Consider the following 23385-nt stretch of genomic DNA (forward strand, 5'->3'; position numbering starts at 1 on the left):
GAGATATCTCAAAAAATGGCAAAGTTGGCTCTTCCGCGTATGTAAGAGCCAACTTTGCCATTTTTTGGTTCGACTACAAACGAAACGAAAATCACTACAAACAACTACAAACGATTTAGAAACGTTACCTGCTTGCAGATTTGAGATATCTCAAAAAATGGCAAAGTTGGCCCTTAGGCGTTAAATTGTTAAATTGTTGTAACTTTTGAACAGTTCGACTACAATGAAACGAAAATCACTACAAACAACTACAAACGATTTAGAAACGTTACCTGCTTGCAGATTTGAGATATCTCAAAAAATGGCAAAGTTGGCCCTTAGGCGTTAAATTGTTAAATTGTTGTAACTTTTGAACAGTTCGACTACAATGAAACGAAAATCACTACAAACAACTACAAACGATTTAGAAACGTTACCTGCTTGCAGATTTGAGATATCTCAAAAAATGGCAAAGTTGGCCCTTAGGCGTTAAATTGTTAAATTGTTGTAACTTTTGAACAGTTCGACTACAATGAAACGAAAATCACTACAAACAACTACAAACGATTTAGAAACGTCACCCGCTTGCAGATTTGAGATGTCTCAAAATGAGGAGCTACTCATTTTTTTTAATTTTTGTAATTTTTAATGGATTGAACTACAAACGAAATTATTGTTACTACAAACAACTACAAACGATTTAGAAACGTCACCCGCTTGCAGATTTGAGATGTCTCAAAATGAGGAGCTACTCATTTTTTTTAATTTTTGTAATTTTTAATGGATTGAACTACAAACGAAATTATTGTTACTACAAACAACTACAAACAAAATGCTAACTTTTTACATAGAAAAAAATTATTTTTTTAAAAGTCGGGTGCCAGGTTCATAGACATTGGTACTTTTATTTTATTTTTAACGTTCACTATGCGTTCAGAATCGGGCTTCTGGGGATCTCTCTTTTCTCTCTTATTTTCCTCCTGCGGGCCAATCGAACGTGCAGTGGAAAGCACGACGACGTTGATTAGAGATACACGTTATTTCATCGTCATTAGAATACAATTATGCCGCATTATGCGTGGCTAATGTATGTGTCGTGCGACAGACAGCCGCATGAAACAACGCATTAACACGTTATCACGAGTCGCAGCATTAATGACGTCGCAATGATAATAAAATTCAACCGCCGTGTTACTGCTGCGTGACATTAATTTGTCGCAGTTATTGCGCGTCCGCATTATTTACAAGCAATCGGAGACGAGAAAACACGCATACGGCCGCCCGATAGTGTTCAATGAAGCCCCGCGAGTTACTCACAATAGCGTTGGTATTACGACGACATTGAACACACACGAACACGCGCACCTACTATTCAATGTCTGATAAAATCGAATGAATAGCATCGCGTCTATCTAATCTCTTCCAGCTTTGAGCGACGCGTCAAAGGCTGAAATCTCTTCGACTCGCTAATAAGACTTCGTCTTAAATCCGCGATAAAGGACATCGATGTGACTTCGCAATTCGTGAGTTGTATTACATGTGCACGGTTTCGCGTCGGTGGGATTTGCAATTTCGTTTCGTGCGCTCTCAGTGGTTTCTTCACTGTGATTCAGCGCCGTTCAATCGCGAGAAAATTTGCAACCAAGTTCCACGTGTCTATATCGACCTATCACCGAGTTCGGCCTGTCGTCGAGTCGAAGGCGAACATCAACGAGAGTGCGAAGTGCAGCTTGTAGTTCTCCGCTCAGTACCGTATATGCAATCGCGAAGAAGCCGCGGAGTAACTTCGAAACTACCGTCCTTCGCCGCGGCATTATACATAACATATTGCACTCGAGGACACGGCACCGTGCGAGTTCCGTAAACTCCCAACTCCGCGGGAACTTTGCCTCAGAGTCATACCACAGGGGAGGCCGGTCTAGATAGCCCCAGTGGTATGTAGCTCATATGCTTCTTTTAATATTTATCTCGAGGACAGTGGATATATAAAATCGCGAAATGGTTCTTTTAGAACATAAATATACTTCCAGTTTCACTGAAATAATATTATAGTTAAAAATCAAAGAAACGGATTTAGTGATAGCAAAGTAACCCAAGTCGAAATTTGTATGCTACTTTGACGCTCTTAAGGATAGTTTGCGCCTACTTAGACGGTTTATAGCCTAAATAAAACCTGCTTTGACGATATTGATACTCATTAACTTCTCTTTTGAACCTTTAACTCTATCTTGTCAAAATGTTGACGCTACTTTGACGCTACTTTGACGCTCTTAAAAATAGTTTGAGCCTACTTAGATAATCTGCAACCTAGGTGAAACCTATTTTGACGATATTGACACTCATTTCCGAGTCGAAATTTTGATTCTATGTTGAACTTTGAATTCTACACCGCAGAAGGAACTAAGATAGCAAAGATTAATTCTAATGATATAATTTACTCCTACTTTGACCCTTATGATGTCCGAAATATATGCAACAAATGAAATGTATATTTTGTATGCTATTTGACGTTTCTGTTTCGTTATTTATTAATTTTTTTAAATATTTCTCTAAAATATATATATTCTATGTAGGAACTAAAGCTTCAATAGAAGTTCGCAGTTGAATCTACTTTGCTAAGATCCTACTATTATGCAACCTACTTTGATGCTAAAGAAAGCGAAAGCGGAAATTTCAAACATCATCAGGGTCAAAGTAGGAGTAAATTATATCATTAGAATTAAACCTACTTTGCTACTTAGCTCCTTCTGCGGTGTAGAATTCAAAGTTCAATATTCAATATTCAAGGGTTAAAATTTCGACTCGGGAAATCTTGGAGCCTTTTAAAATTTTGTATTAATATTCTTCATCATAAGTAAATAAAGTTAAACAACGTGTATTATTAGCTAGAGAAAAAAAATGAAATTTCTTGCAAGTGTACGATATATTGTTACGGATAATAAAAACAATTTTCATTTATAAGAATTTATTATTGAAATCAAGCATATAAATCAAGCAAACGAGATAAAGTTTGCCTATATTTAAGAGCCGACAGGAGTGCTATGGAGATTTCTCGTGGAAATGCTAGAACTACTAACCAGGATATATATATTTTATATGTGGCCTTCTTACTCTGCGCTACTAGGCAACTGAATCCCCTACTGAATCCAGGATGGCCACATTGTTGCAAGTTTGTATTTTGATTATTATAAAACAAAATACAATACACAGTTAATTAACTGGATCATGGTGGACATTAATCTATAAAGGAAAACTGCTTCTATCTGTTTGTACAAACGGTTATAACAATTAGTTATCTGAGAAGTTGTAATTTTTCAAAATTCTGAAATATTGGACATATAACCCTCCGGCTTCCCTATTTTTCGCGCCTTTGTCCCTTCGTTCGCGGCAAGTGCGCGTCAATGCGCGTATAACAGCATAAGCATTTTATAGATATTTCTGACAAGCAAATATCCTATATTTGCAACATTTTAATTGAAATAAACTAGTTCATTTGTTGTAGGTTTTGATAAAAATTCTATGACATCACTAGGTAAATTTGTAAATTGTTTACTCAGAACATTGCGGGAACTTGATATATGTATGAATTTTCGCAACTCTTTTAAGTTGTAAAATAAAATACACGAGAAAAGCTTTAAATATATATTTGAAAAATTTCTGGAATATATATTTGGAAGTATGATAAAATCCTATTGGAAAATTATGATAAAGAAATCCTACTTATTTCTTAGTGGTAACTCCATATTGTTAAAATAATATTTTTCAAATAACCAATATGTCAAATAAAAATTAATAAAATTGATAGGGATATTTATCACTACATTAAGTAAAGATAATTCAGCGTAAATTTGATTTTTGGCCAGGTTTAGCCTAGATTTGGACATTGCGCGACGTCGCGTGGACGATTAGAGTGTTTTCCTTGCTGCCGGCCCATCTGAGAACGCGGTTTCCGTACAGGAAGTAACACCCTATATATAGGCTAGCAGCTCGCGTTAGGCGATAAATTGTGCGCGATCTCGCGCTTTGTTGCGGGCTCTCACAAAGCGCAATTAATGGCATCGGCTTTTCCCATCGTGTCGCGTGCCCTCCTCGCATGAACACGTGTTCCCCTACTACAGCTTGCTAAATGTTTCTCCGTTGCTCTCCCGCGGAAGTTTCGCCGCCATAAAGACGCAATGCGGAAGTGTCGTATGCGTAATGAAATTTGCACCTACTCCCCTCCCTACTTGCCAAGCATGCGACTTTTCGGCCGGTCTTGGTTGGTCTGCAATCAGCAATTTTATGTACGATTTCGGTTGCATCGATCGCACTGAGACTCAAACTAGCCGGAGAATTCGTCCACGCCCACGGAACGGGTGTATAGTGCAAATCGGTTTGCACACTTTTTATCGAATCAAGTCGCGACGCTCCAAACTGTCAGAATCGAAAGTCACTGCCGGCGTGCATGCGCAGTAACCAGCTTGTCAGCAGCCAAAGTGACAGTACAGAGTGTGACATTTGTGAATAATTTGCGAAAAAGAATTGATTCCAAATTAAGAGATATTATTCCGAGAAATAATTTTTATATATTATATAATCGTTCCCCACTCTGCGCGTGTACATATCAGCAGTGGCTTTCGATTCTGACAATCTGAAGCGTCGCAACTTCATTCAAAGGGGCGTGCAAATCGATTTGCAGGCTACTATTGCTTCTTGCGCAACTTTCGCAATTAAACGTCACGATTAAACGCGACGATCAGAGCAGGCTCGTCATCACGGTCGCGATTACGCGAGTAAAATCACCACAACGACCACGCCCACCCGCCTGCGTCTTGTTTGTATGTTTTCATGCGTCGCAAAAAATCACACGACGATGGATGTCACGGCGGCGGCAGAAACGACGACGACGACGTCGATGATGACAACAACGAGAACTCGTGTCGCTCGCGCGAGACCGGCTAAGTAAACCCCGCACGATCTGAAAACGATTCCCGCGGCGGTTTTCTCGCTCGCGAACGTAGTTATTACGCGCGCTCGCCGATCGCCGCCGGAATGCAGCCCGATGCAGCCCGCCTGGCAATAGTTCGCGAGAACGTCGCGTCCGCGAATTCCAGTGGCTCGAACGAGCTCGCTACTCGAGTCGAAATTTTGACCTTATGTTGAACCTTGAATTCTACACCGCAGTAGGAGCTAAGATAGCAAAGTAGATTTAATTCTAATGATATAATTTACTCCTACTTTGACCCTAATGATGTCTGAAATTTCCGCTTTCGTTTTCTTTAGCGTTAAAGTAGGTTGTATAATAGTAGGATCTTAGGAAGTAAAGTAGATTCAGTTGCGAACCTCTATAGAAGCTTTAGCTCCTACATAGAATATATGTATTTTATAGAATAAAAGATATATATGTATGATATATATATATATATATATATATATATATATGTATATATATATATATATATATATATATGTATATATATATATATATATATATATATATATATGTGTAGATATATATGATAATATATGTATTTTATAGAATTTTAAGGTTCAATATAGGGTTAAAATTTCGACTCGGAAATGAGTGTCAATATCATCAAAATAGATTTCACCCAGGTTGTAGATTATCTAAGGAGGTCCAAACTATTTTTAAGAGCGTCAAAGGAGCGTCAAAGGAGCGTCAAAGTAGCGTCAAAATTTTGACAAGGTAGAGTTAAATGTTCGAAAGAGAAGTTAATGAGTATCAATATCGGCAAAGTAGGTTTTACCTAGGCTATAAACCGTCTAAGTAGACGCAAACTATCCTTAAGAGCGTCAAAGTAGCATCAAAATTTCGACTCAGGACTACGCTAGAGGTACGCACACGCAGAACTTGGCTTCCCCGTCGTCTCGGGACACGTGTCCGTAAGAGAGCACAAATTGTGCGGCGCGAAGTTATTTCGGATTTCGGATCGTCCGGAGGAAAGATCTACTCCGATCTCACACAGTGATTCTTCAAAAGATCGCACAACAGCGGTAACAATAGTATCCCGTCGGCAGGAAGAAGTGACGTATCGAATTTCGCATCTGGCACGCGCGAATTTCGCGCCTAGCCAGTGCAAACTTGATCGCCGGAGTTTGCTCTTCTCAGGCGTATGTTTTTGCTGAGCGACGTGCGATACAATTGGCTTGTGTGTAACAAGTACACACAAAGTAAATACACAAGGTGAAAATAACAGCCTAAACATTAATAATGGTATCTAATTCTAGGTATTCTTATTTTGGTTTTTAAATATACGAATATTTAAACATTCAATATAGAATATATATACACAACATACATATATTCTATACGTTCAAAATACGTTCTATACGTTTAAATATTCGTGTTTAATCCTTGTAGTGCCGAACAACGATATATCGTCGTTAGCAACACTTGCGAAAAGTGCCAACAACTTTATCTAATATGTTCCTTTTTGAATTAGGTAAATATCATTCTTACTTTTATTTTTATACTTTTTTTCTCAAACCCTATCAAACTACATCAATTTGGTCCGGTATTTTACTCTTAAGTATTTATAGATACATTTTTTTCGGTCGGCACTAAAAGGGTTAAAAACCAAAACAAATAAGAATGTCCAAAGTTAAGTATCAGTGTTATTAACGACCAGGTATTGGTACACCAAGAAAAAAATTATTAAATCAACAAAAATTGGCCCCTTCAAAGAAATATTGTATCTATTGAATAAATTACGTATTAATATAACAATAAGTTGCGCTGACATAGTTATCGCTGACATACTGATCGAATCACATTCATTGAATTAATTGATATACATAACTCATCACAGCAACTATATAATTCATTCAATCGACTAAATATTTGCTTAAACGAACTTTGTTGGTTCAAGCAAAATCTAATTAACTCAATCACTTTTTTTCTCAGTGTTCTTTTACCCTACTGCATTCAAGTGCATGTTACTTGTTTCAAGTACTTCATAAGTTTATATTCGCAAATCTATCACAAGTTCATCATCTGGAATTCAGTCAACTTTTTCTTCAATAAAGTTTTATTAATATCCCAATAAAGAGAATAAATTTTTCTTTGAAGTATATGATGATAACTTTTTCTCAAATTTGTAATAAATGAAATGCATTTTAACTATTATCAACAAATTACAAGAAAATGTTCTTTGTTGAAAATAAGCGTTATTTAAAAGAAGGAAAGTAAATTGAATAATCACTCTTCATAGCAAAGTAGAATTATATTTTTTGATGTGTAACTTCGAATTTTTCAGGTAAAATATATAGAACGATTTTATTTTATTATAATGTTACGAGAATATATGAGTTTTGATCTATGATTTCCTGCCGTCCTTTGCCTGCATTATTTTATAAAATTATAACGACATAAAGATATAATCGTTCTTTTTTACTTGAAAAATTGAAAGTTATTTGTTGCGCAACAAAACATATGTGTGATGTATTGACAGATCGGTTTAGTTTTTAACGACGCGATGAGCGAATGTTTTGTCGCTTGGGAAACTTTCGAGACGACGTCCCACGACATTTCCTCCCTCGCTTCGTAGCTGTGCACACGCTTCACGTAGTATATGCGCAGGTTTATTCCTGGAACCGCGTTGGGCAGTGGTCTCGGATTTTTACAGCTTATTAGACGGCGAACGTTGGATTTTCCAGTCGCGCGCTCAAAAGAATTCACTCGCGCGGCTCTATGCGAAAAAATCGCTGGTGTCAAAGCGCGCGTCCACGTTTTCGCTCCGCTGAAGAGTTAATCTGCCAGGCAGGTGCCTCGGTCTCGGGGAAAAGCGGCGCGAGGGATAGCGGAGCATTGTATCGGAGTCAAAACTCAGAACGTAAAACCTAAGACAAAGAACGTGACTCGAATCTGTCCCTGTGCGAAGATCCATAAAGTAGAAATCGCACTGACCATAAAGTGGAATCGCCCTATCAAATCGACTGGAAATAATAAAATTCCGTCCAAAGATCCCGTCATAAGTCAGACGTTTATACGTAACGCACGTGACAAACGTTTCCCGCTTGTACGGGAAATAACTGAGGCAGGATCGATTCCAGAATCGAGAGAAAGGACCTGCGGTGAGGAATACATCATGGAGAAGCACGCGTGGAATTTGCCGTAATAATCGCGCGCAAATAATTCAGCGTGGCGTTTTAAGTAACGAAGAAACGGGGGAATGCGAGATTAAAATCGACCGCAACGCTCGCGATAAGCGTTAGCCCATATGCTCCGAGCAAATAGATTCACCGCAATCGCCTTGCCTGAGATAAAATCCGCCGTGGATAATGTATCTTGCAGTTGAATCGACTAACCCGCCATTTGTACGCCAGCGCGAATCGCGACTCCTGGCGAGCTTCGAAGGAGAGAGCTCCAATTATTTACATGCATGGAGGTACTCGTTAAATCATAGAGAGAGAGAGAAAGAAAGAGAGACAGAGAGAGAGAGAGAAAAATTTGACAAAATCCCCTCAAGAAAATCCGCAAAAAGAGAAAGAGGGGAAGAGAGAGATTTAAAAAAAATTCTGTCAAGCGCAGAGAAAGAGGGGGAGGAGAGAGAGAAGAGTTCACTACTTTTAGGGAGAATTTACATTTTAGAAGAAAACGTAAAAGATCATAACTGGCGCTGATGATCAGGTGATAGTTGACAATTTTTGCTTTTTTATTAGCGCGAGTTTTGGTTAGCTTCTGCTTTTCTGTCAAGGTGTGAATTCTCCCTTACGTTTCAGAAGCGGAAGTCGGGAGATAAATAGCGCGCGATAAAAGCGACACGTAACCGTCTAACCTCTCGACTCCCGGTGGATATTTGATGAACAAAACATGACAAGTCGCGCGCGCTCGCAGGATCGAATTATAATATTGCTCGGCGCGTGTTTCATCTGGCAAGGAACGCCGTATTACAGATGTTCTTACGAATAACTCATTGGCTTTCATGGTCGAGAATACTTTATTGCAGATCTATGCAGATTAAGACGAGCTCGTGTTGGCACAGTCGGCCGAGCCAGGCCTCTAGACGCCGTCGTAATGCATATCCTCGTGTAAACGTCAGACTGGACCCATCCAGTTAGCGCCTAATTTAACATGCGATTACACGACGGATCCCCGAATCGATTACGAGCGGCCGAGAGAGGTTGAAATTGCGCGCAAATTAACGTCGCCGCCTTATTGCTTGATATATTCAACCGAGGCGCATTCGCCGATTATCGATTAACGTCACACGTTCGTTCGTTTCGTCGGTGTGGCGTGGTGTGGTAGGCCAAGGGACTTACTATAGCGTGTATGACTTTCTGGTCGATTTGGGAAATGAGAGCACGCGAAAAGATATAAGGGCTGTTTGTTTTAAAAGAACTTCTATATAGTATACATAATATAGCGTAATAAGTTAGAGTGAAAGTATATTTGTTTCACTTTAACTTATTGAATGAAAACAAAATTAAAATTTTTCGTGGTACAAATTCAAGTCTTTCTATTTGCATACTTGATTTTCCTTTTTTCTTTTTTCGTGCTAACTTCACATTAAGCAGCGTCACTGTTTTTTCCAAAACGGTACGAGAGAGAGAGAGAGAGAGAGAGAGAGAGAGAGAAGTACAAAATTTTTTTGGTGGTAAAAATTAGTACAAAATGGTTACTAAATTATGTAGTAGGTCTCGTTTGATTCTGCTGATTTAGTTTTGGTTTTGTCTTAGAGCTTTAAATAGGTCCGCGTCGGGCGGCGATTGTAACCTGATAATAAGCCTGAAGATAATATCGCCGATGTAACAATGCAACGGCGGCTCCTTTGGAGAGCGTGTTCTCTTTCTTTTCCTGTGCTTCATTTTTTCTTCCTTGATGATCGGCGATTCTACGGAAAAGTGGACTCTGACGGACTCTCGGATGCGGGTTAACGGTTGAGACGACGATGACTCGCTTGCTCACTCTCTTTGTGGCCGAATCGTGCGTGAGTTCTGCACGACGCGAAGAACGAACGAACGAACGAACGGCCGCGGTGATCGAAGCGAGGGACTGAGAATTACGCGTGAGAAACGCCTCGTTGGAGTTGGTATTAACGGATAATGATGACCGCTCTGGATCGTTCTAGCGACGGCCACGCGTAATGATCGAAACTGCCTCGAAATCGAGCTTCTACTGCTCGCGCTCGAAAATCTCTATTCCTTCTCTTTCTCTCCTCCCCCTTCCCTCTCTCTCTCTCTCTCTCTCTCTCTCGTTGCTAGAGACAAACGTCGAGTTGGCACGCGCGCCTCTTCCGGAAGCGCCGGAAGAAAGACGACGTATCTGGCCTAGCAAACCGTCTCTGGCCTGGTAGGCCGCTGTCTGAGTCTATCCGGAACGCTCGCTACGGCGACGGTGCGACGCGAACGCGAGAGATGACATCGATTTCCTATAAACCTATATAATAATGCTAGCGCCGGAGAAAGGGCGTTACCCCTGGCGCGCCTTCTCTCTCTCTTTCTCTCGCTCGTTTGCGCGGTCTCCCGCGGTCCTTTCCACCCCCTTCCGGGGGAGACGAACCTTCCCCCACCCTTCGCAACGAACAGATGAAAACGCGAGACGCGAAACACCGCGTTGACCCACTAACTGAAATCCCGAAAATATTCGAGGTCTGCTCTCTCTCTCTGTCTCTTTGTCTGGCGGATTCGATTCTTCGACGTCGGCTCGACGATTTATCGATCCAACGACAGGAGGGGGGAGATGAAAGAGGGGGAAAGCCTTCGGGATTTCCGCGACGAATGAAACGAGGGCGGTGGGATTGAGAGTCGCGTCGCATAGGACCCGGGGAATCGCCGCGGGAAGGCGCACAGCTGAGTTTCGCCTTGCCCCTCTTCGGAAGGCCAGGATCGCGTCGTCCATGGAGGATGCGCTTCCTCGTCGTTGTATCGTCGGGAAACAGCGTGCACACAATGGGCCGGAATTAGATTGCACTTCTGCCGCAGCTGCTCGCCGGCCGACACGAGCTGCGACCACCGCGGGAGAGTTCCTTTTCCGTTTTCCCGCCGTCGAACGATATCTCGCGTGTCACGCACGGACACCATCTTCGGCCACGCGAGGATGCTCTCCATTATGTAGCGGAATGAGATCTCCCTCTCGGGAGTTCAATTAGCGCCTCCGTTTTCCCGCTTAGCGCGGAAGATAATGCGTTTTCATTCATCGCGCCTCAAGTCCTGATGCGACGGCTCTTGTCAGCCTCTTTCTTTGAAGATTTTTTTTCTTGTTTATCTCACTTGAATCAGATTTATCTCTATTGTCTTTTCGTGTTCGAACACGTCCCAACGCAATGGCGGCCAGGCCGGAACTTTTTTTCTTTAGAGGTGAATATTGAAGTGTCTTATCTAAAAGCCCATCTACAATGGCCGTAAGAGAACGGCTGTAAGAAGAGTAAAAAATCAACTAATCATAGTTGATTATTCTTCTTACATGCGACTGTAGTTGATCAATTTCTTATTCTTACTTTTTACCGCCATACTCTTACGGCCACTGTAGATGGGTCTTAATACTGTTGTGTTGGAAAACAAGATGCTTGCGTCTCGCGAATGAGCCGAACAAAAAGAAGTCACGTGTCTCGAAAGTATGTATAGCCGTGATAGCTCAGCCATTAAAAATAACCGGAAAAGTAGGTGGCCTGGAGTCTGGAATAGATTGTACGTATCTCCACGATAAAGCATATATCACAGGAACCAGAGTGTTCTCGTTATAACGAGTCTGTGCTTACATATTTTTAATTAAATTTCGTTGCGTCGCGCGTGATATAACGTCCGTAATAATAATCTTCGATCATGGCGTAAGCGAGAAATTATAGGAAGACGAGAAGATGCAAGTTAAAGTAAAAATATCAATGCCTAGACACGCGTCTATTCCTGGGAATTATTTCGTTTTTGTTGCTTTGGTCTCTAAATATGAACATTTTAAACTTTTAACACAAAATATATATTATATATGAATATGTATATGTTTAACATACGTATGTATATTTTTCATGTTAAAAATTTGAATATCCGTATTTAGAAACTAAGATAAAAGTGTCCAGTAGCAGGTACGTGTCCAGGAATTGACACTTTTATCTTCCGATCGTTCCTCGTACTTTATGTCGAATCAAAGATTTGTTGCGACAACTTGACGGGAATTCAGCGTCACGAATCTTTCCGCGTGTTGACCTCGAGGCCGCGGCTCGTTCAGCACATTGTGTGTGTCTGTGTTGAATTGCAAGTTATAACGTGGAAGTTAAGCGGGCGAGAGTGCTCGTTACATTCCAACGTAAACGGCTAAACACAGCCTTAAGAAAGCGTAGCGAATGAAATTATCATTTCAGAAATCGGCGCGAACAAGTTCAATCACCTGCCTGCCTGGATTGACACACGCGAGATGCAGCTAAACGAGAGAGAGAGATTATTATCATTATCATCATCATCCGATACGTCCATGAGTAAGACACGCGTAAAAACATAAGTGCATCCGACTTCATAGATCTGTCTTTTACTGCTCAACACACTTGTGGAACTTAAGAAGAAACAGATATACAAGTATACCTGTACAGTATACAGATATACTTGGTAGAGAATTTGTTAGAGAAAGAAGAAGAGAACCAGAGCGAGAACCAGCGCAGCCAGTTCAACAACAAAAAACAAGCCTCGTGATTCGTCATGAATTTCTACGTCATTCTATTCTCATCCAAATTTAGCATGCGATTGATATCCAAGCATAAGCGCTTCCGCGCGAACAGGTGCAGGTACCCGAGAGAGATAGAGAGGAAGAGAGAGAGAGAGAGAGAGAGAGAGAGAGAGGGAGGGAGAGAGAGAGAGAAAGAGAGAGATCACGAAGAGAACGAAAGGAATTCTCGGGCGCGCGGCCTTGACAGGCCGTTCGTATCGTCGACGTTTACGCGTTGCGATTTGCAAGCGTTTATGCGCCGCGTGCGAAATCGCCTGCCGTCTCTCTCTCTCTCTCTCTCTCCCCCCCTGACTGCCTCTAAACGCACGCTGTGCAATCTCGCGTCTCGCGAAACGCCGCACGGCGGCGGCCAGGCGTTTCGCAAAAGCTCGTAAAAAAGCGCGTCGCGCTGACGGTGTTATTACACACCACTACTACACGAGCGAGACGATGGCGTAAGAGCGATTGTAAGACAACGCGCGGGGTAGATGTCGATAATTAAGAAGTCGACCGCTTTCGCCGCGAACGACGCCCGCGGACCGCGATTTGCATGTAATTGCATCTTAATGGGATGCCCGCGCCCGACATCAGGCCGCGAAACGCCGCGTTATTTTATTCAGCGTCCGCCTCGTCGCGAGGCGATCGTTCCTCTTCCGGGAAAATGTTCCACGCGACGACGTTTAATCTCTCTCTCTTTCTCTCTCTCTCTCTCTCTCTCTCTCTCTATCTCTTCCTCTCCCTTTTGCCTCTTATCTCCGACTTCTTACCGGATAACATCGCACGATACGCGGACACGGTTTCTAAACTACGCACGCACAGAGTTCCGGAATGCGCGCGAAAACCACTCGGCGCGTTACAACGAGATGCAACAACACGGTCCGGGTGAAAGTCGCCGAGAGAAAGGGAGATTTTTCATCGCCGCGGCGTCCTCGTCGTGGTCCTCGTAAACGCGGCGAACGCGTGATTAATCTCCAATGCTCGTTGCCATTGCCGCGAAGCGAAGAAAGCCGAGCGCTTTGCGGGGAATTAGAAAATCTCGAGTGAAGAGCCATCGACTAGAAGCGCCAATTAATGACTTGGAAAAACCCGTGCGACCAGATTCAGTGATTATGCTAGCCCATGTTGTTGGATAAACAATGGATTAATGCTTCCGACTCGACGCGTCGCGAATCAAAACGCCGGAATAAAAACACGACGCGGTCAAACCGGTGTGTTGACGTTTGACTTTTCTCTCTCTCTCTCTCTCTGTCTCTCAATATATGTTTCAATATATATCTCTAGGTCTAATAAGACTTAATATATATTAATGCCACTCAACGATAATTAGAAGATAAAGTTTTGAAGAAATAATCCAAAGTATATTGGAAACCGCGACTATTTAGCTATCGGGATAAGTTGGCAAAATCCATTATTTCTACTTCTTTAACAAATTTCTTTAACAAATTTCAGAATCAAGCAAGCAAGAATTTCAAAGCTATCTTTGACACATGTTTAAAAATCTTACTTAATTCTTATTAGAAAATAGCAAGAATAATCGGTTTTGTCAACTTATCCCGGTAGCCAACTAATCCCGATCTCCTTTCTGGAATCGACATCCCAAAAATCACAAGTTACATCCAAACAAGTTCGGACACGTAGCGGATTAGGCCGGAACTTTATGACGTTTGGACGAAATTGATGTAATCGCCGTATTGACCTAAGCAGTTCTGTCGAATTACGATATCTCGAGAATCATCTCGCGCTCTCTGGACTCCGCGGAGCGTGAAATGTCGCGTCCTTATGAACGGTTAACGTTCGCTCGATAATCAAATGCATGACGAGATAACAGATTCCTTCTAGGCTTTGCCCGATGCCTCCGAGCGGCCGAGCGACTCTTACATCATCCCGCGTTAATAGAACGTGCTCATTTGCCATGCAGGCGATCGCCGCTTTCGTCGTTGTCGTCGAGGAAAAAAAAGCAACGCGAAACCCGCCACGACTACGCCGCAAGTACTCCGCTGGAAGTACTCCTCTCCCTTGAGAAAACGCTGATTCTGCGCGCAATTAATTAACGAATCTAATAATATGCCGCGTGAATTTCCGGTGCTCCTTGCGGACAGAAGTGAAACTGGCAAAGCGCACACACACGTAATTGATCGTAATTATTTTCTCAACTCAATCTCTTTATGGTACGTCGAAATGTGTTAAGACATTTTATGACAAATCAAACAAGCTTTTAATATGACAAATCGTTACTCTTTCCGTAAGTATTCTCCAAAGTACAATCAGTGTATGCTTCGTTGAAATGCTGTACTTATAGCTGATGGTTCGAAGTACAGCACTGCAATTAGTAAACTATCGCTAAAAAAATCAGTTGATTCTTTCAGCGATTGATAGCAGTGACTGTTTTTATCATTACAGTTTGTAAACACAGACAGTGTCATTGCACACAAATCTCATAAAAGCTGGTGATTTTATCGCCAGAAACACAGAAAGATTGATTCGATACGACGTATAATGAATTCGTATAAATTTTGCAGTGTAATCTTTCTTCCACTAGTCAAAACCAGTGAGATACAAGATGAAGCAGTAAAGTAAGAATGTTTCTATTGAAATCACCGAATATTAACCGATTATCGATGAATCCTTTCACTGATTTAATCAGAAACATTTGTGCTGATTCACTATAAGAAAGTAAGATAAATGTCCCAATGACCGAACTAATAAAAAAACACAATCAATTTTATATTTTTATGAACAAATAATTAATGGAATTACTAACAGAACTAATGCTTATATATAAACCTTTAATTTGTCAGCAGTCGAAAAATATAATACGATATAAAATAATAAATATTAATTACAATTTTAATGAGATGTTAAATAATGCCTGTTGCATCAGCAATTGAACAATGAATCATGTTCTGATCATAATACAGGCTCAATGATTGAATGATTACGAAATAATATTTATAAATTAATATAAAATAATATCTTTTAACAAAATTTTAGAGGAAAATAATAAATTATTATAATTTATTATATTAATAATTTTTTGGAAATAATAAATATAAGTATATTAATATTATTAATAATATGTATTGTTATTATTAATATATATTATATTATTAATAATAATAATAAATACTATTAATATATAATAATAAAAAATAACATTATAATAAAAACGATATTATTAACTTTTTATTTAGCAAACCCAGAACAATTTAAGACAAAAAATGTTTAGTGTTTAAGTGAAATAAATGATTTCTCCTGGATGTATTTCCAAAATATCGTTTTAAAAACATTTTTTTCTCAACGATTTTTGTTATCTAGTGGTAAAAATCGAAACTACTAAGGCACCGGCAGACAAAACAAGTAACTAGATGTTGCTCCAAAATAACAATGCTAAATAAATACGTCTTGCATCTCTTTCTCTTGCATATAACTCATGAAAAATCGGCGTCGCTCTCAAGTAACATCACCAAATAAAGGGTTAATGTTTCAATCATTGGGACAAAGTTCAATTACTAAGGAACAGATTCATCTAATCGCGTATTGATTTTCCGTACGCGAGAAATTCGATTTAACTTCCGTTAATATAATTGATATCGAGCGTCAGAAAGAGGGAGCAACGTGTCACCATTGGGTACTCTTGACCCTGACTGTCTTCTTCGAGTCACCCACTTCCCAATTTAGCGCTCGTACTTACGACACCAGTCTCCGTACGAAATTCGAGCGTCGCTACTATTTCGGAACCCGTCGCGGTCTATTTTCGTCATCGATGAAAGAAGGAGAGCGAAAGGGAGCGCAGGGGAACTTAAATAAAATACGGACGCGGATCGACCTCCTTTATTGAGAGCGTACAGCTGTCATCGTCGTCATCGTCGTTGTCATCGTCGTGTCACAAAGTAAACTTCGCCGTGACGATTGCGCGCACCTCACGTGTGTCCGTCAACATGTCCGCAGCATCGTCGCTAACGTTTTTGTCGTCATCGCGAGAAAGGAATTTTCTCGGCGGGAAGCGGAATCGAAAGGAAGAAGCCGGAACTGCACGAGCGAGCTCCTCCAGCAGAATTTCTCTCGTCGTGAAAATTCCCCGGATCGTTAAGAAGACGCCAACGGCGTGCATCTTCTCCCTTTTCCCCTCACCCCTTCTCTCTCTTTCCACCGCCCCTCTTCTACCGTTCCTACGGGAGGAGAACGAGTGACCCGGAAATTCCCGCACGCCAACAAAGTGGATATTGGACATGCTTCTCTGCATAGAGAGATAAAGAATGGGAGGCAACACCAAAAGGCGAGCCTCGCGCTCTCGGTATTTGGCAGCTGAAAAATTTTCCATCCCGGAGATATCTCTCTCGCGCGCGATTGATAACGATAATTAACACGAATATGATCGTAGATTTCTATCGTGGGATGGATATACGGTCGAAGAAGGTATTGTTAGAAGAACGAGCGTTACCAGTGCATATGTTCGTAAGAAAATTGAGGAATATTGTCCAGTCGATATCAGCGCGGTCGTCGAGTACGAGTAGCCTATCGTCGCGCGTGTATCGGCCGTACGAAGTGGCAAAATAATACACCACTGCCCTACAAAAGGGTTAAAACGACGGCATTCGTGACGAGGAACAGTCACGGGAGCTGCTGCGGTATGCACGGAATTCTCTATTGCGGGACCCATCGACGGGCACCCACCATTTTTCCCATCGTCGTTCGATCTCAACCTCACACGTCCCTTTATATAATCGTCGCCAAGTGTATAGGATAATATCGAGAGCAGATTGCGGGAGAATCTAATCCCTAAAGAGCGTTGAGCATATCCGAGCAAACGGATTGGAGCGTAAGTAACCTTAATAATTAACGCGAACGCAGCTGCACGAGTTGACATTTGCATCGCGTCGGTGATGTCGCCAGCAACGAGCCGCCGAACGACACAAGTCGGCGGCGCAGCCGGTTTCCTCGTAAGGAAATAGGATTTCGCGGCACGTGCGGCGGATCGTAATATCATCATTGTCGGCTGTGTGCGCGATTTAAATACCTCGGCAAAAAAGAATCGCTTCTCTCTATCGTAACGTACCGTGGGTGAGACGCGGATATCCCTTACAGACGAAAAAAGAATGAAAACATCGGCCAAGGTGAAATCGATGGATCCGAGCGACTCGAGCGTGTCTGTTTTTCACGGCGCATGTCAATGAATCGGCGCTCAGGGTCTTTTAAAGGTTAAGCCTCGCGCGGCACGATAAATGTTTATAGGAGACAAACAAGCGTCACACATTATGGCTACTGCGTGTGTGTTGTCGTACTCACCTCCTCCAGGGACGTGATGGTCTGCCTGCACTGTGGCATCCGCGAGACGAAGGTGGACGTGGTGGGCGAGTTGTAGTCCTCCCTCGTCTCCTCGACGAACTCGCTCACGGCGATTAGGCCCGGCATCTTTCCTCTCTCTCTTTCTTCCTTTCCACTTGTCAGTTGCTTCGTCTCCCGCCCCCACCCCACCCCCCACCCCCCCGGGTGCCCAGCTGCAAGCGAGGTTGTCCCTTCGGCAGATCACTCCTCCTCTTCCTCCTCCGCCTCCTCCACCTCTCGCCGCGGCTCCCCCTCGCTTCGTCGTTGTCGACGTCGTCGTCGTCGTCGTCGTCGTCGTCGTCGTTGTCGTCTTCGGCGACCGCGCGCACTATTCACTCCGCGGCACCGTTCACCTCACCCGTCGTCCCTCACCATGAATTCCGCGGTACACCCCAGTCACCTTTCCGCTTCTCCTACTGAGCGTGCTGTTTCCCGTGACGCACGGTACTAACGTCCTCCCGATGCGGCGAGTGACAGGGAGCGAGAGAAAGAGAGACAAGCGCTGGAGAGTGCGTGTATATGTGTGTAGGAGAGAATGAGAAAGGGTGACAGGGAGAGATAAGTGACGTAGGAACGAGGAAACGAGACAGAGAGACGGCTGCTTGGTGCGTGTCCGGACACCTTCTCTTGGCGTTCGCGCGCGGAGCTCGAGAGAAGGACAGAGGGGCACAGAGGGAGAGCGAGAGACACTGGCCCGGCGCGATTATTTTCGCGACATGGTCACACAGCAAGCTAACACCGCCGACAGCCGCGAGCACGCATAGCCAGACAGCAGTTGATCGCTCTCCTTCTTGGCGGACAGCGCGGGTCACCACGCATACGTGCATGCGCGAGTGCACATCGCTGCCGTGCGGACCGATACACACACACACACGTCGGCACGTATCGTAACACACACACAACACACTTTTCCACGCACGTTACGCGGGACAGGCGAATGGCAAACGAGCGGCACGCGCGCGCGCGCGTACACAAATGCGTTCGCGAAGAGTTCCTTCCAATCTCACGTCTAATCGTACGCCGACTAGTTGACTCCGCGCTCGGTCGGTGCCGAGAACTACCGAGACGCTCGCGACTGCGGCCGAAGTTCCACTGAGGCGGCGCTGCCTACGCGCGCGCGGCCGGCCGCCCATCCGCCATAGAGTGCGTAGCTATTAGAGACGGTCGCGTCCACGCGCGCGTGCGCCGCTCGACACTAGCGATTCTACACGGTCGACGGCGTAATGAGACGAGAATTTCAAATGTCTAGCATTTTTTGATGCGTCAATACTGATGTCCGTATTGGACTATGAATTAAGGATTACAATCGGACCAAGCAAATGGAAGCAAGCTTTAAATTACCTGATTAGTCCGATTGTAATCTTTAATTTATAGTTTGATACGGACGTGAAGAGTATTGACGTGAATTGAAAAGTCATAATGCTCTGAGACACCGATAAAACAACAAGTTCCCAAAAACTTCTAACAGATGTCTTATGCCCGTCTTTACCGACGTCGTTTAAACTTTAATCTAAGTTTACATCCTGGTTTGTGGGTCAATCATGAATCTTTTCCCCTGAATTCGTGAAAAATCTAACCTTATCTAAATCTAACCTAAAGATATATGGAAATATTCACTTTTCATGAGTTGACATAGGAAGAAAAAATTTACAATCGCCTACAAGTGTTGCAAAATTATTCACTTTACATAATTTTATACTAAGAAAAGAAATTACACGATTGATAAGTATGATCGAATTTACATTAAAAAGATTCATGATTGATGCTCTGAATATAGAGTTTAAATTCAGAATGAGATTTAATCGATATAGAAACGATCATTAAAGACATAAAGTCTTTTGACGTCTAATAGACATCTTGTTCAGACATGTCTCTTAGACATATTTAAGACGTCTTTTGGAAGTTTGTGCTATCTGGGTCTGTTCTTTCCAACTAAACTAGGTTGCACTTTTTATCTGTAGAGTGAAATAAGTATATATTCAACTCGCGTTGAAGGGAATAAGGACAAAGTTCCAGTGCAATTAGTTGAGTTGAAACGAACATACCTAACATTACATTGATACAGTATCGCACTAAATTAGTCGTTACCAATGCCCCTTCCCCTTCAACTTATCGCGAGATACGGCGTGCTAATATAAGTGAGAGGCAAGAATTCACCGAGGAACGAATGTAACAGCAGAAGTTTTGTGTTTCAAAGCTTTGCTTTCGTTAAATAAATGCGACTACCTTTGATTGCTCCATTCGATTCATCGGATATTGTGTTTTCAACGCGGCACAATGGACGCTGGACGTTGACGATGAATATCGAATGACATCGCGTTTAATCGCACTCGCATACATTAATTGATACGCCAGAACATTTGCCCGACACTCGTCCGCGCGCGATATTACCTTTAATCAGGTAAAAAGACGTAAGGAACACGGAACGATTGCGAGCTGTGTTCCAACCGTTGCAATATGATCTGAACTGAGCCGCGATTTCGATACTTTGAGAATCGCAATTGCTACGATGGCGATGGTTCCGCCGATTCGAGATGCTGACTTCCGACATTTCGAGAGTGCTGGACACAGAATCGCGCGTCATTAATATTTGATTCATTTAGAAATAAAGATAAATTTTTCGTACATCATAATGTAAGACATTTCGTAGTATCATAAAATCCATTATTTTCAGCTACTCTATCCGTTTACACCTATTTTTAATCTTTCTCCCTTCTTTTAGTCAATATTTTTATATATAAAAAGTCGAATATTTGTATTCTTGTATTAAATGTATTGATTCTACAATATCTTTTATTAACAAGTTCATTGACAAAGCTGTCCCGTTCTATTTGGTTTGATTCCACATCTTCAGATATTATTAAGTTAAAACACTTTAGCAAATGGGTTAAAGATATAATTACAGTAATAGTTGTTATACACGGGTAAGTATAATCTAACAAATAGTTTCACTACATTAGTGAAAGTTCTTAAACTTTATTGGACATAGAAATTAAATGACAATGGTTTCCTGAAGCTTAAGCTGTTTTTTGCTCTTCGCCTTAACTTGCGCCGCAATACGGTCTAAGTCTCTACGTCCTTGGCTGGTGAGTTTACGACCACCAAGAGGCGCCTTCTCGATGAGCTTCAACTGCTCAAGACTCTGCAATGCTTTGCGGGCAACACCACCCGCTGATCGGCAGAAGTGGCTGGGATGGGTGCCATTACGCTTGCGTCCTCCAAAGATCTTGGTAACAGCACCAACTCCGATTGGACTGCGGAAATAAATGTGACGCACCAGAGCTGCACAACGAATAAAGTACCAATCTGGATCATAAGGTGCAAGCTCCTTGAAACGGGCCGTTTTTACAATATCCACCCATTCAGGCACACGCATCTTGCCTGTTCTGAAATTTTACAAGACAAAATAATATAAAATCATGAAACATAATTTTTGAACAATTAAGTATATCTACTCATTTCTACATCATAATAACAGCATAAAAATATAAAAACACAGCATAAAATAAAATTGTATGATCTATTTATTATTATAATAATAGGAGAACAAGAAATAGTCTCTGTAGAAAATCCATTTATGATACACAGAGTCCATGTCTCAAATAACCTATTATATTGTAAACATTTCAAATATTAATTATACTACACAAATAATGTTATTTTATTATTTATTATTTAGATTATTTAGATCATAATAGAAATAACACTAAATAATCGAATTTATAATAATATTGACTAAGTTCAGCAAAGAAAGCTGCTTTATAACTGTTATAAAGTTTGTGACTCTGATTGATGTATACTCTTAATTTTTATTGATCTAAAAGCATGTCACAATCAGATTCACATATCGTTGCAAATAGTTGCAAAGTAATTTTTCTACTAAATATAGAGAATATTTAGTAATTCGTGGTATTACTTCTATTATTTAATGTGATTCAAATAACAGATATGAAATAACATTGGCTGCGTTCAGCAGAGAAAGCTGCTTTGCAACTGTTGTAAAATTCGTGAATCTGGTACATGCTCTTGGATTCAACCAAAATTAAGAGCATGCTCCAATTAGATTCACGAATTTTACAACAGTTGCAAAACAGCTTTCTCTACTGAATGCAGTCATTGTTAATATTATTATTAAGATACGCTAAGGAGGTTAGATTGCGTTTTACGGTTCTTACTTTTTAAGGAAGGCAGCGAAGGCCTTCACGAACTTGTGTTGATCTACATCTTTCAATGTTACAGATGGCATCTGAAAACCAAATGTGAAATTTTGTATTCGGTAAAATAGCTAACACGTGTACAACAATAGAAATACACACGCCACATGGTTAATGCACTAAGTAACATAATATCTCGGGAATCTTATGACGAAAATTCATATAACTAGTAAAAATTATGAAAAGCATCAAATCAATACACACGTTTTTACATATATTTACGTTATTTCTTCAATTAAAATGATTAAATCTGCCACGAGATCATCAAGGTACTATGCACCACGAGTACAAAATCACTCGAAAAGACTTGGAACAAAATGGCGAGAGAATGGCTGGGATAGGGTGTGATCGTAAAATGGACAGTTATGAATCACGGTATACCAAGATACGTCGAGATGAGACGTTTCGTGTTCACGAATCATCCAATGGCCAAGTTCGTCTCGCACGTTCGTGTTGGAAGCATCATTCTATCTTTTTCACTCATTATACACTGAAGGAAGATAGAATGATACTTTCTGCACGAAAGCGTGCAAGACAAACTTAGCCAATAGGTTTGTTCGAATTGCTTGTACTTTTCACACTTTTACACCTAATGCTCGTTGCACACTAGTGCACCTCAAAAAACATTTTCCAAAATATATTCTGAAGACATTTTCAGGACGGAGGGACGTTATCAAAGTATTCTTAAGACGTTCTTTGAAAGTGTGAATTGTCTGAAAATAGCTAATATCCAATAAGTTTATTCGTATTAATTGAACTTTTTACACATTAATTTTAGTGCACATTAATTTCACACATTAATTTTAGTGCACATTAATTCTTTAGAGGTTCTAAAAATGGCGTCATGTTTTCCGTTCGTATTGCGAGTAAATGTAATTCTGATACACTTTTCACTTTTGCTTGGGATCAAGTGTAAAAAGTGTATTAGAATTGCATTTACACTCGTAATACGAACGGAAATGACGTCATGACGGATCATGACGTCATTTTTAGAACCTCTAAAGAATTAATATGAAAGTGTAAAAAATTCAATTAATGCGAATAAACTTATTGGATATTAGCTATTTTCAGACAACTCATATCTTCAAAGGACCTAAAAATATTCTGATGACATCCCTTCGTCTTAAAAGCATCTTCAGAACGTATTTTGGAAAATTTGTGTTGTATGAGGTGCACTAGTGTGCAACGGGCATTAAGTATAAAAGTGTGAATAGTACAAGTAACTCGAACAAA

At 41.3% G+C, this 23385-nt stretch overlaps 2 protein-coding genes across 7 annotated transcripts in view; both read right to left on the bottom strand.

The window, feature by feature from the left end:
• LOC116852443 (arfGAP with SH3 domain, ANK repeat and PH domain-containing protein) overlaps positions 1-20414 on the bottom strand; it is a 55879-nt gene extending 35465 nt beyond the window's left edge. For 2 of the 5 annotated variants that reach the window (XM_032832825.1, XM_032832827.1), the window contains exon 1: positions 17900-20413. In XM_032832825.1, coding sequence (XP_032688716.1) covers positions 17900-18025 — 126 coding nt within the window. In that variant the 5' untranslated portion in view covers positions 18026-20413. Of the gene's footprint in view, positions 1-17899 lie in introns of all 5 variants that reach the window. The other 3 variants (XM_032832828.1, XM_032832824.1, XM_032832826.1) reach the window with 3 other exon arrangements.
• Positions 20415-20818: 404 nt separating this feature from the next.
• Positions 20819-22522, bottom strand: LOC116852445 (40S ribosomal protein S19a). Of its 2 annotated transcripts, none has more exons than XM_032832837.1 (3): positions 22357-22522; positions 22114-22184; positions 20819-21324 (listed from the first exon to the last, which is right to left on the bottom strand). In XM_032832837.1, the coding sequence occupies exons 2-3, from the start codon at positions 22182-22184 to the stop codon at positions 20931-20933; spliced, it is 465 nt and encodes a 154-aa protein (XP_032688728.1). In that variant the 5' UTR covers positions 22357-22522; the 3' UTR covers positions 20819-20930. The 2 variants fall into 2 exon arrangements, with proteins under 2 accessions (XP_032688728.1, XP_032688729.1); XM_032832838.1 differs by lacking the exon at positions 22357-22522 and adding an exon at positions 22255-22323.
• Positions 22523-23385: the final 863 nt, after the last annotated feature.

Source organism: Odontomachus brunneus, unplaced genomic scaffold (assembly GCF_010583005.1).
Source record: "Odontomachus brunneus isolate Ranch 3 - 2012 unplaced genomic scaffold, Obru_v1 Obru_scaffold_224, whole genome shotgun sequence".
In the NCBI taxonomy this organism is placed as follows: domain Eukaryota; kingdom Metazoa; phylum Arthropoda; class Insecta; order Hymenoptera; family Formicidae; genus Odontomachus; species Odontomachus brunneus.